The sequence below is a fragment of the Zingiber officinale genome, chromosome 5B, assembly GCF_018446385.1.
Source record: "Zingiber officinale cultivar Zhangliang chromosome 5B, Zo_v1.1, whole genome shotgun sequence".
Taxonomy (NCBI): Eukaryota; Viridiplantae; Streptophyta; class Magnoliopsida; order Zingiberales; family Zingiberaceae; genus Zingiber; species Zingiber officinale.
In genome coordinates, this window is record NC_055995.1 from 99,820,271 (window position 1) to 99,832,800 (window position 12,530).

The window sequence follows — 12,530 nt, forward strand, 5'->3', positions numbered from 1 at the left end:
GAAATTTATATTTTTATGAAGATAATAAAAAATGCCAATAAAAATTATTTAAAAGATGATTTTAAAATTAAATGCCACCTTAATTAATTTATAATGACATTAATAAATATTACTATAATAATTTATAAATATATTTAAAATAATCATTGATATTTATTTAGAATATATAATATGAATTCAATATTTACACATTATCACAATTCATCCATCATTTAAAATAAAAAAAACTATAAAATACAATCCATTATTTAAAATAGAAAAAAATTATAAAATACAATTTAAAGTGCAAGTACATAATTTAAATTTATCCAACGAATATTTAAGTCAAAATTGTAAATACAAACTAATAACGAGACATCTACATCCAAAACTAACTAAATACTGTACTTAAAAATTAAGTTTTAGAAGTGAATCATATATCACCTCTGAATATGAGGCAGCACGTCTAAGGACTTTCATGTAGTTGGCTTGAACACTAAGAGCTTTGTCGTAATTCATGAGTCTCTCAAGCCTAATTTATCTGAAGCTATACTCTATCATTAAAAATTTAGAAGTGGGAGTAGTATTCCTGAACTCTGGGGATAATAAAAAAAAATCAATACCTGATGCCGAACTTCTGGGATCAAACTCATCAAAACCATTGCTATTACCGTTGTTTGTTAGATAGAGCATATGAAACATTGCCTGAACCATGGTTTTCAATTTTGACAGTGGAGCTAGCAGCTGGCACAGGTGGTGAACCCTGATTCAGAGTTTGGTGGAGGAGAGTTTGTGCTTGGTACAGAAGAAGGTTCTGTTGGTGCAGCTCCTTTAACTCCACTGATATTTCTACCAGTGGAGTTGTTAGAAAAAAGAATTTCCATAACAGGATATGATTGTATGCAAGGTGTACCTATCTCCTTGCACATGGTTGTGGACATCTCTTGTGGCTTCTTCATAGCTTGGTGGTGCACCACTACTCTGCTCAGAAAGTCTGCGGTCCAGCTCTCTGGTGTTTTATTAAAATTTGTCAGTCGAGAAAGGCACATAGATATAAGATTCACAACTACAATACAAAAGAATTCGAACTGCTCACCTTTCGTCCCGAGGAACATGGTCAACTCTGCCACCCACACTTCAACATAAAAGACAACATAAACAAACATGATTTTTAAAACATTCTTTAATGAACATGGTTAAAGAAAGCTTACTCAATGGAAGAGGACAATACAATATTTACTCAGCAGACTAGCATCAACTCATTAACACATAACAATGTAACTAAAATCCAGATTGATACGGTGCGTATTTTGTGGGGTCAATAAGATGACGTGGCTCGGAGTCAAGGCCACAAGAGGATCAGAAATCAAGCTGACCTGTAGGATAGGAAGGTCATAAGTCAAGCATTCGGGGCCGGTCAACAGCCCAGCTGACGGGGAGGTCAAGAAGGGAAGAAGTCAAGCCAACGTGGTCGGTCAGTAATCGCGCTGATATGGACGGCAGGGAAGTCAAAGGTCCAGCTTACGTGGCCAAAGTCAAAAGGGAGAATTATAAGACCCAGCCCTGATAGTAAGTAGTAAATGAGCTCGTGGGCCAAGTATAGCTAAGGATGGAAACTATCAGCAGGTCTGTTTACAGACCCAACATGCAGGTCGGGACGGACATGCCTTGGATAGCAGTAAGCAGATGAGGGTCGGGAAGCCGACCCAGCGTGCAGGTCGAGACGTACATGCCTTGGATAATCAGACAGATGAGGGTCGGGAAGCCGACCCAGCGTGCAGGTTGGGACGTACATGCCTTGGATAGTCAGACAGATGAGGGTCGGGAAGCCGACCCAGCGTGCAGGTTGAGACGTACATGCCTTGGATAATCAGACAGATGAGGGTCAGGAACTAGACCCAGTGTGCAGGTCGGGACGTACATGCTTTGGATAATAGCAGACAGCAGCAGACAGGCGGGTCAGGAACCAGACCCAGGGTGCAGGTCGGGACACCCAAGCCAAAGATCACTGGTCTGGACACAGACCCGGAAGGTGGATCGAGATAGCAAACGACAAAGGCAGATCCGGGCACGAGCTTAACACAGATCGGGACATACAAGTCGAAGGCAACAGTATATAAAAACAGGGCAAGTTCAGATCCTGGATCGGTCAGGGGCTACAAGATAAATCAGCCAAGGAATCGCAACCGCTTGTCAGAGGGAATAATCAAGGTGTCAGGGAATATGCCAACAGTCGGGGCCCAACACACCTTTGGTTTTGCCGTCAGCCTATTAGGAAGAGCCGCGTGTCAACCACCGCCAGACAAAGCCTGACAGACGATATTCCCTGACACCCGTCAGACCCAAGAATCTTCATTGCAGTATAAAAAGGGATGCCTTGTCCCTTATGCAGGTACGCTCAGTACTCGTCATTTTCTACTAGTCCTTTACTTTTCGTCCGTTTTTCTGCGATTTCTGGGGGAAAAGTACTTGACTTGAGCGTCGGAGGACCTGACCCCGGGACTTTTTCCCTGATTTTTGGTCTCTAACGACCGGTGGACTCGTCTGAGTGTACGCAGAAAGAGATAGCGTCATCGTCTTGACCACCCCTCTCCGTCAACCACCTGTGGGAACCTTTCCAGGTGGGCACCCGGTTCATCCATCACTTGAACGACTCTCCGTCAACTTTCGACACAACAAGACCCGTCTTCATCCGACTTAGCTTCCGGACGGGATCATAAATGATTTACTGATTATGAGAAGCAATACTACAGATGTAGTAAGAGCAAAAAACTAACCTGATTGAGCGGTCATCATCATCAAAGGAACACTTTCTACTGAAGCCTGTATTTCTTGAACCATAATCACCTTCCTGACCTCCTTTATGCTCATCATCCTTATAACCATCTCTGCCATAACGTTCATCTGAGTACCTACCATAATGATCTTCCTATCGACCATATGGATCGCTAACCCTGACACTTCTATCATCATCTTTGTAACCCCAATCTCGTTCCTTCCAATTACCATACAGGTCATCATCTCTGCTAGCATAACGACTATCAGAATGATCATCATCGTAACGGTCACCATAATGCCTCGGGCTTGGATATGAATCAGGCCTACTTGAATGTGTACTTTGAAATCTACACGAGAACAGAAGAACTGTTAATAGACAGAGTGAGTGAACCATACCATAATTATTTTAGAATTCAGTAAGATTGCTTGTCCCGGTTAGCTGCTGCTTTTTGCCTAACTTCCTGTATCCTTTCTTTATCATTAATTAGAGCTACGAGGGCTTGGGATTTCCTTCTAACATTATGTCCCTGATCTCTTCCACTTGAATCAATGTACTGGAAGTCGGATAAAATCTGAAAGATAAGCATCATTTCCAGTTAAACAAGCACAATGTACAACACTATAACATCAAGGCTATGTACATTATTGTGGAAGAAGAATAAGATTATGAATATTGCACTACCAATATCTGGTAAGCATGCTCCCTCATGTCGTCAATTACTCGCTCAGATCCATTTCCAACTAGGTACTCCAAAACAGTCGATGCCTGAATCTCACAATCAAAATAAGCATATTAACTAAAAAAAATATTTCATCAAAACAAAATGAAAAAAAAAAAAAAAAACAATGGTGCATTTCATGGACAGTATAAAAATTATTGAAAGAAAGATTTCCACAAGATCCAATCGAATAAAAAGAATTGTTTAAAACACCTTGTAAACATGACGCCAGTTTTTCCAGTATCATTGATCCTCTTCCAAAAATTCAACAGGATCAGGCTGTGGGCAATAACAATGTTGTTTTTTTATCTTCTTATTGAAGGGGAACCTGAGAGAAGATGAATGTCGGGAAACGAAAGGTGGATCGCTCAGCTTCGTGCAGCGCATGGCTACGTGCGGAAAAGCGGAGAAGGGAAGACCAGTAATTAGGTTTAGCCATACATTTATTAATAGAATAATACAACATTTATTAAATATGTGATAAACCATCTAATTTGATATTTACATTTTTTAAATGGTAACCTCAACCCGTTTGATGAGAAGTTATTCTTAATAATCTTAATTATTCATTTAAAATTATAAACATAAGTTCTATTTGATTTAAGTAATTGATGATTTTTAAGTAATTTTTCATGTCCGATTCTTAATACAGTAAAAGAGACATGTAACCTAGAATCAGAAAATCTTGGAAAACTAAGATTTTTCTTTATTATGAGGTTAACAAATTTTCTTTACCAAAAATACCTAGAGAAAAACGTAAAAATAATAAAAATAATAGAAAAAAGTAAAAAAAAATGGAAAAATTAGAAAAAACATTAAGAAAATAAAAAAACGTTAAAAATAAAAAAAATGTAATAAATTAAAAAATGTTTAAAAATAAAATATAAAAAAAGTTTAAAAAGTTAAAAAAATAAAATAACGTAAAAAAATAAAAATAGAAAAAACGTTAAAAAACCAAAAAATAGAAAAAACTTTAAAAAATAGAAAAAAAATTGTAAAAAATAAAAATAAAAACTTTAAAAATAATGAAAAATAATAAACAATAATAAAAAATAAAAATTAAAAAGTTAAACAAATTTAAAAGTGTAAAAATAATATATATAAAAAAAAATTTAAAAACGTAAAAAAATAAAAAAAATAAAAAAAAATAAAAAAATAAAAAAAAATGTAAACAAAAGGAAAAAGTAATAAAATAATAATAAAGAAAAATGTGAAAAAAAATTTTAAAAAGCACAAAAATAAGAAAAAGTAGAGTTTAAATAATAATAATAATAATAATAATAATATATAGTTGATTTTATAGCATAAGTAATACAGTAACATATTAAATTAGATTATTCATTAAAATCTTTAAACAAATAAATTTTTATTACATTACTCAGGTTGACCAAATAACATTTAGTTATGTTTTAATCTTCATAACATTAATTATTTAGTTATGTTTTAATCTTCATAACATTAGTTATATGATTATCTGGTAATCATATAACCAAGATTATACATGATAATTTGAACGAAACTCACCTCCAATTTGTAGTTTATCCTTCCTTTATCTGACTATAGAATGGATGTTGAAGAGTACTTAGCTAGAAAGGTATCATGTTTTTGCATCAGTCAGGAGGAGTTCCCATCGCTTCTCAACCGTCTATATTTATTGAAAATGTGGGGTCCCCAGGCGTATGATTTCGTGGTTGAAAGGTTCAGGGTTTGATCCTTGGGGTGTCATTGCTTGGGGTTAGCATCCCGGTTATGCGCTTTTAGCTGTGTACTTGCATTTACCTTCCTTCATATTCATGGGACCGGCTTAGGGGGGTCGCTGATGTGACGATTTCACTTTTTTTTTTTTGAAAATATGGGTGTGAACAAATACGAAAACAAATAAAGAATATGAAATTAGAAAAGAAATTTAAGTTTTTTCCTTTTTTAAATAAACAATTTGAATTGGAATACGATGAGTAGAATCTTCAATCACAAATATAAAATGAAAGGAATACTCATCTTCAATCACAAATATAAAATGAAAGGAAAAAAAAAAAGAGAAAATTTGTTAAGAGCTTTGAGGTGTGGAGGAGGTAGGGTCATGCTGAGCTTATGTGATTGAATAATTTTTCTTTCGATCACAAATACAAATGGAGGTCGGTCATGGATCTAGTATGCAAGCTGTTGAGATCGTGCCACAACAAATGAGAAGAATCATCGGAGAAGAAATCGAAAAGGAAGAAGAATTGAGAGAGGAGAGAAGACGATAATGAATTATCATGATTCGATAGTGTGCCTATTCCACAAAGGACTAAGAACTCTCTATTAGAATTAGGTTTAGAGTTACAATAATTATATATATACAACCCAAGTCATACATGGTATTTTGGACTAAAAATATCAAGTAAACCTAAAATCCTGATCAAATCGGCACCTCTAGCACGGGGCACGTTCATGTCTGCACCTCCAGCACGGGGCATGGCTAGGTTGTGCCCTGGGACACTCCCATGCCTAAGTGTGTCGACTTTCCTAAAATAGGGCATGACCATGTCGTGCCCTTGGGCATGTCCGTGCCATGGGCATGCCCTTTCTCTCAGATTCGTACATGGTCAGGTTGTGTCCGATGTCACGCCCATGCCCATATTAGTTGACATGACTAAGTCGTGTCTCTTGGCACGATCGTGCATGTGCCCACAATGGCTAACACGGATAGGCCATGCCTCCTGGCACGCTCGTGCCCTATGTCAGCCCAATACGAGTCATTTCAATAATTTCCACATTGACAAGTATCACCTCTTAGGAGAACAACAGGCATCTGAGAAGAACTCCGCCTAGAACATGTCTCTAATATTTTTAGAAGTGTAGTCCTTCTTAAATATTATTTTCTTGGAAGAAATCAACTCCTTGAACTTGTAAAATCTCATATCAATATGCTTGGCTATCACAATACACCTTGACTTAACCTTATTGAACACCCAGTTCTTTGACCAACTTGCAAGCCACAATGCTTCCTTGATTGTTTCAACTACTACTATATACTTTGACTCAGTGGTGAACAATGACACTATATGTTGTATCAAGGACTTCCAACAAATAGGTCCTCTCGTCACAGTGAACACATATTCTGTAGTAGACCTTCTGTTATCCATATCCCCTGCATAGTCTGCATCAACATATCCTATAATTGAAGGATTATCATGTTATATGTCAAACTCAATGTTAAATCTATCTAACACCTTCTTAACATAATTCCGCTGAAATAGCCATAATCTTCCAGAGACTGTCTTTATGTATCTACATCCCGAGAATCTTTTAGACTACACCTAAATATTTCATGTCAATTTTCTTACTCAACGACTTCTTCAATTTATTGACTTCATTCATACTCTTCACAACAATTAGTATATCATCAACATAAAGTAGTAAGTGTTGGTGCAAGTTGCACTAACAGTCTGGTTTTGATGTATGACAAAGGGTTAAAGTTAGATGAGTTGTTTGTCTAACGTTTCTACCAAGTGTGCAGGAGTTGACTGATCTGAAAGACCTGACACCAGGCTGAAATCCAACTAGGTCCGCGGGGTCCGATCGCTGGTGCGAAGTCCAGATAGGTTCATGGGGCCCGATATCTGGTGGGAAGTCTGGTTGGGTCCACGGGACCTGACAACCGGCCGAAGCCCAGTTGGGTCTGCGGACTTGACAACTGGCGGAAAGGCCTAGTGGATCAAAGGCAAGTAAAGTGGCTGTAAATGGTAAGTAAAGGTAAGCAACTGGAGGAGAGATCCAGTGATGACGCATTCCCTATTGAGGGAATTGTAGGTGTCGGTCCAGCTTAGGTCCATTTGGAAAACCTAAGTTGAGACCTTGACTATATCCTGGTTTCGGAGAGACAGGATCTAATTACTACTCATATTCTATTATATTGTGCTAACTATGTTTTGCAAAGAAAAATCTATTTTTAGGCTGCCCAGGACTAACCCTTTATGCAGGGGAAAGCTGCTGAAGAAAAGGGGTCTGGGCTCTCGGAAGGAGTCCGGGCGCCCGAAGTTGGTCCGGGCACCCAGACCAAGCTCGCTAGGGCAGGCCGCAGACGCCCAAGTGGTCCGAGCGCCCGGAGTCAGTCCAGGTGCCTGGACCTAAAAACTCATCCAAAAGTTGATGTGGAGCATGTCAATTGGTCGAGCCACGTGGTTCAGGCTCCTGGAGGGGTTCCAGGCGCCTGAAATTGACCTATTTAAAGGCCTTCGACCTGAAGCTTTAAAAACAATAACTACTACAAATTTTATTCTTGTTCGGTGCTTCGAAAAAGCTCTCGCAACGTTGCTACACTCCACTGATAAACGACGACCAAGACTTTTCCATTTTATTGTTGTTATTGGTAACCTTTGTTTCCAGTTCTTGTACTTAACGCCCGTAATCTTTTGCGAACTGTTAGTAGATTGTCCAACGAAAGCACTCGACGAGTGCAGACCTTGGAGTAGGAGTCGTCGAAGGCTCTGAACCAAGTAAAACTCGGTTTGTTAGCATTGGTTCTTTTTTTTTTGCTGCGTACTTCGATTAATTCGCTATTAATTCTCGCGATCGCTATTCACCCCCCCCTCCTCCTCTAGCTCATATCTCCGAGAATTTTCGCGATCCTACAATAAGATGATAAATGAATCGTCGTCAAGGCTCTTCACATAAATGTAGTAGTCATACTCATATCTCATTTGTAGGATCGAAAAGAATTTAGATATCTCCACAATGGTATGATATTATTCACTTTGGGCCTAAGCCCTCATAGTTTTGCTCTTGGGCTCTACCCAAAAGGCCTCATGCCAATGGAAATATCTTTTTCTTATAAATCCATGATCTTTCTCATGTATTTTTAATATGAGATTATATTTGCAATCTTACAACTCTAACATCATTTACCCGTTTTAATTATATAGGAGTTAAACACTTGTACCTTGAAGATTACTTTAACCCATAAAGTGACTTCTTCAATTTACAGACTATATGCTCTTGCCTAAGTTGACTAAAACCTTGTTGTTATGACATTTAAATTTGCTCCTCCAAATTACCATAAAGAAAAGTTATCTTCACATCTATTAGTTCCAATTGCAAATCATAATGTGCTACTAATGTCAACACGATCCTGATAGATGCATGTCTGACCACCGGAGAAAATATCTCATCATAGTCAATCCCCTTCCTATATGAATAACCTTTTGCTACTAGCCTGTAAAATACCGGAAAAATAGGGAATATTAATAAGGGATTTTTCCGAAATTTTTGGACATTTTTCGGGAATTTTTCGGAGCTCGTACGGACGAGTTGACGGGGATAAAAACGAGGCCCGGAAAAACCTGTTTAGGCTACCCCATTTAAGTGAGGAAAAGTTGATTTTTCCTTTTTAAATTCTTTTTCCTTTTCTCTCTCGCCGAACCCGTGCCGCGCCCCTTCTTCCTCACACGCGATCACCGTGCCCTAACCGGCCGCACGGGCGGTTTCTCCTCCCCGAGTGCACAAAAACCCTCGACCTCCTTTCCCACTTAGCCGCCGGTGACGCACCGAGCCACCCCGAGCATCTTCTTCTCTACCTGACGCTGCCGCCGGCCGCCGAAGCCTTAACCCTCGGCCACTTCCCCTTCTCCACGTTTTCTTCCTCCTCTCCTCTGCCGACGCCGGCGACCCATTCTTCCCTAGTCGAGCACACCGCCGACTGCCCCTATGCCTGGTTTCACTGCCCGGTGTTTACTCCGATCGCCGGTGCCCTAGCCTCTGCCTCCCGATCCCTCTTCCCTGCAGCGACGCCAACTACTCACCCGTGCTCTAGCACAGAAGCCGAACTCTAGCGCCTAATGCCATCTTGCCGGCCGAGGTTTAGCTGTGCCCTAGCTCTGAGCATTTCTTTCTCCTCAGAGCATTGGTGATACGATATTGTGATAGAAAGGTGAGGGTTTAGATCGTGATCTAGTGTTCTGTTCTTGTTCTATAGCTACTGTGGATCATATCATTATATCTGTATCTTTTGGTTTTTTTTTCAGATCCTTGATACAACAGATCGGCGATATTAGAGGTAAGTATTGTGTCTAGCTGTGAATTGGGGTTTGATTTCTGTTTGGGTGTTGTTGCTTAATCGCACTTCGACCCGGAATCACAGCGGATTGGCTCACTCTGTTCTAATAGCTGCTTACCTTGAATTACAGCAGCAAACAACCCTTCATTGGCAACAAGAATGGTTGTGAATTGAGGTAAGGTATTGGGTTTTGATCATTTTGTCGATGATTGATAGATAGGTTAATAACTAATGTTAACCTAGGTATATGTTTTGAATTAAGGAATGGATAAGATTATTAAATAGGTTTGGAGATTTTTATTTAGCTATATAGCTAAATACATTATCTATTTGATATTACAGGACTTTGACGCGAGACGCGTATCTCGACGTCGTGTTTGAGTCAGATTGGACCTTTCTATTTTCGGAGGCGGGTACTTTTGACTTATGTCATTTGATATGCTTAGTAATTAAATTAACATGTTGCATTAATTGTGTTTCTTATCTGTTTCGGTTAATCACTACCCAAATCTTACATGCTTGATTGATTGATTGATTTTTTTGCATCTCGGGTATATTTTACCTGTTTATACATGCTTATAGGGGTAGTGATATGCCATGTTTGACCATGTTCAGGACCTAGGTTTTATACCTTCTGTATACCTTTGGATTGTTTTGGATTCGTTGACCTTTGATGCATTTTTTATATATATGTGGATTAGGTCAGGATATTCTTGTGGTTAGTGCCATGCACCATTTGCATGATTGCATGCTGTGCGATAGTCCGCTCCATTATTGTTGAGCACATCGTCAGTTACATGGATCTGCACACACCACCACTCATGGGTTAGTGGTCGATTCAGGCTGAGTGTGTTGCAGCAGGGACTCTGTTAGGCACTCATGGGTAGTGTGACACAACGTGTTATCCGGCAGGGATTCCTCCCCGTCTTTGAGTACCGGGAGTTGAGAGCATTGCGCTCCCCCATCTATGATTTGGGGTAGGAGGATAGGTGTACTCCGACAGCATCCCGTCCACTCGGTCACTCATCAGGAGTAGTGACGACAGAGTGCACGGTTGTCACAGCCCTACCCACTCGGCCTCACTATGTGTGTGAGATGATCGACTGGCGTCAGGGGTGACCAGGACGCATCATTGGCATCATATGCATGATGCATTTATTGCTTGTGTTTGTGTATGCTGCATATTGTTTGGATACCTATGTTTGACATGCATACAGGATTTCCTTATCCCTCGGACTGTTTGACCTTATACTCAGGACCTGGTTGGTACAGTATTCTCCTGTTTATTTCAGATGCATTCTTATCTTTCTTATCAGGAGACTGTACGCATAATTAGTGCTAGGTGTTGTTTTCTTTACTTTGCATATCATCTGTACCTGCTGAGTGTTGGACTCACCCCGCCTCCATTGTTGATATTTTCAGGTTGATGCTGTCAGGAGGGAGTTCCAGTCGCTAGTCCTCACTGCACGTAGTGCTGGTCCTGCAGACCTCCAGGATATGTTTGGTTTTCTTTGGTTTCTTTCTGTTCTAGACTGTTTGAACTCGTTATATTCTGGATTTATTTGCTTATGGATATGATATAGATTTTATTATATCGATGGATTTGGATTTGGTTTTTATTCTACTACATGCCTGCCTGGATGGCAGAAGAGGTGAGTTCGTCGGTTTTGAGCTTTACGAGTGTAGTTGAGTAGGGTGGTTTTTGAGTCAGAGTATTATTACTGCGTGGTTGTGTCAGCCAGAGGCTGAATATATATATAAACTGCGTGGTGATTGATTTTTATTATTGTTATGATTCCAGCCGCCTGTGGCTGAGTATTTAGTGCTTGTAGAAAATTTTTGATTGTTCGCCGTACAAGGGAGATGCTGCCGAAATTTTCTCGGACAGGGACTCTTCTGGGGCGTGACAATTTAGTGGTATCAGAGCACAGGTATACGATCTTTTGTTTTCGTATTTTTGATGTTTGGGATAACCTGATACCAATTTATTTACTTGGTATCAGAGCGCCACGTTTGGCGATACTTGTTGGATTTTTGTATTATGGATTTTCGGAAATTATCTGATACTAATTTATTTGGTATCAGAGCGGGTTATGATACCTGCTTTTGGTGTTCTGGAGATTTATCGGATACCTGTTGTTGGTATTCTGGGTATTTGGTTAGCCAGGTTTGCGAGTCAAACTGGGCATTTTCGGATTTTCGATATGGTTATGTTTCGGATTTCCGTTTCGGATTTATTTGGATTTCCGGCGATGTTTCTCGTTCGGAGTTTGAGGTCAAAGGTTGGGGACAGGACAGCGACGGAACATCTCCAGACGGCATATAGGTATGATGTTTATTTTATGATAGTTAGGACATCTATTAGCACTTTATCTTTATTACCTGTCTGGATGTTGTCGCTATATTATATGTGATGGGTTAGCCATTGATCTTGCTCAACCCTAATAGAGATCAAGGATTATAGTCTCTGGTGATTTTATATATCTTACCACTAGTAGTTTTAGCTTTTGTTACTACTAGATGGTTAGGAAATGGAGGCACATACCAGCCTCTGCTATTGTTAGCTGGCTAATGGATGATACCTACATATTTATGTTGTTTTAGCCAGTGGAGGTTTTATACTCATATCTTTTGGATATTAGGATACCCGATATGATGAAAAATTGTTCATTAGGGGAGTTACCATGTTTGATCATTGTTGAGAATGGTTTGAGGTTGAGGGATATTGTGAGATCAGATATTTTGATGTATTGATTTCTAATGATTTAGGAGAGTAAATGTTATGTGGTTGTTGATGATCTTTTAGTGGATAACTATTTTGATGATCTTTTATTTGGGTTGTCATTGATGGTGATATAGTGAGTATCATGTATGGTGTTCATAGGTTGATGTTTATAGTTGGTGATCAGATTATAAATTGGAAGCTAGAGAGTTTATGTGCCTATGAGATTTTTGATTTTAATAAATCTGGTTAATTGTGGTTAGTTAACAGGATGATAAAATTGATATTTGTTTCA

General features: G+C 39.1%; 1 protein-coding gene and 1 long non-coding RNA gene across 2 annotated transcripts; one reads left to right on the forward strand and one right to left on the reverse strand.

Annotated features, from left to right (window-relative positions):
• Positions 1-2,908: 2,908 nt before the first annotated feature.
• On the reverse strand, positions 2,909-6,604 carry LOC121986866 (clathrin interactor EPSIN 2-like). The gene is made up of 4 exons (XM_042540796.1): positions 6,419-6,604; positions 3,440-3,523; positions 3,211-3,329; positions 2,909-3,104 (listed from the first exon to the last, which is right to left on the reverse strand). The coding sequence occupies exons 1-4, from the start codon at positions 6,602-6,604 to the stop codon at positions 2,909-2,911; spliced, it is 585 nt and encodes a 194-aa protein (XP_042396730.1).
• Positions 6,605-9,308: 2,704 nt separating this feature from the next.
• Positions 9,309-9,906, forward strand: LOC121987683. The gene is made up of 4 exons (XR_006113689.1): positions 9,309-9,387; positions 9,482-9,513; positions 9,644-9,688; positions 9,856-9,906. It is a non-coding gene; the product is annotated as an uncharacterized LOC121987683 (long non-coding RNA).
• The last annotated feature ends 2,624 nt before the right edge of the window (positions 9,907-12,530 follow it).

Bases quoted from the DNA above. Each gene is read 5' to 3' on its own strand.
- LOC121986866 (XM_042540796.1), bottom strand. From the start codon at position 6,604: ATGGATAACAGAAGGTCTACTACAGAATATGTGTTCACTGTGACGAGA. The intron at 3,330-3,439 runs GTAGTGCAATAT...CTTATCTTTCAG, and splicing joins AGCATGCTTACCAGATATTG to ATTTTATCCGACTTCCAGTA. The intron at 3,105-3,210 runs GCAAAAAGCAGC...GTTCTCGTGTAG, and splicing joins GAAAGGATACAGGAAGTTAG to ATTTCAAAGTACACATTCAA.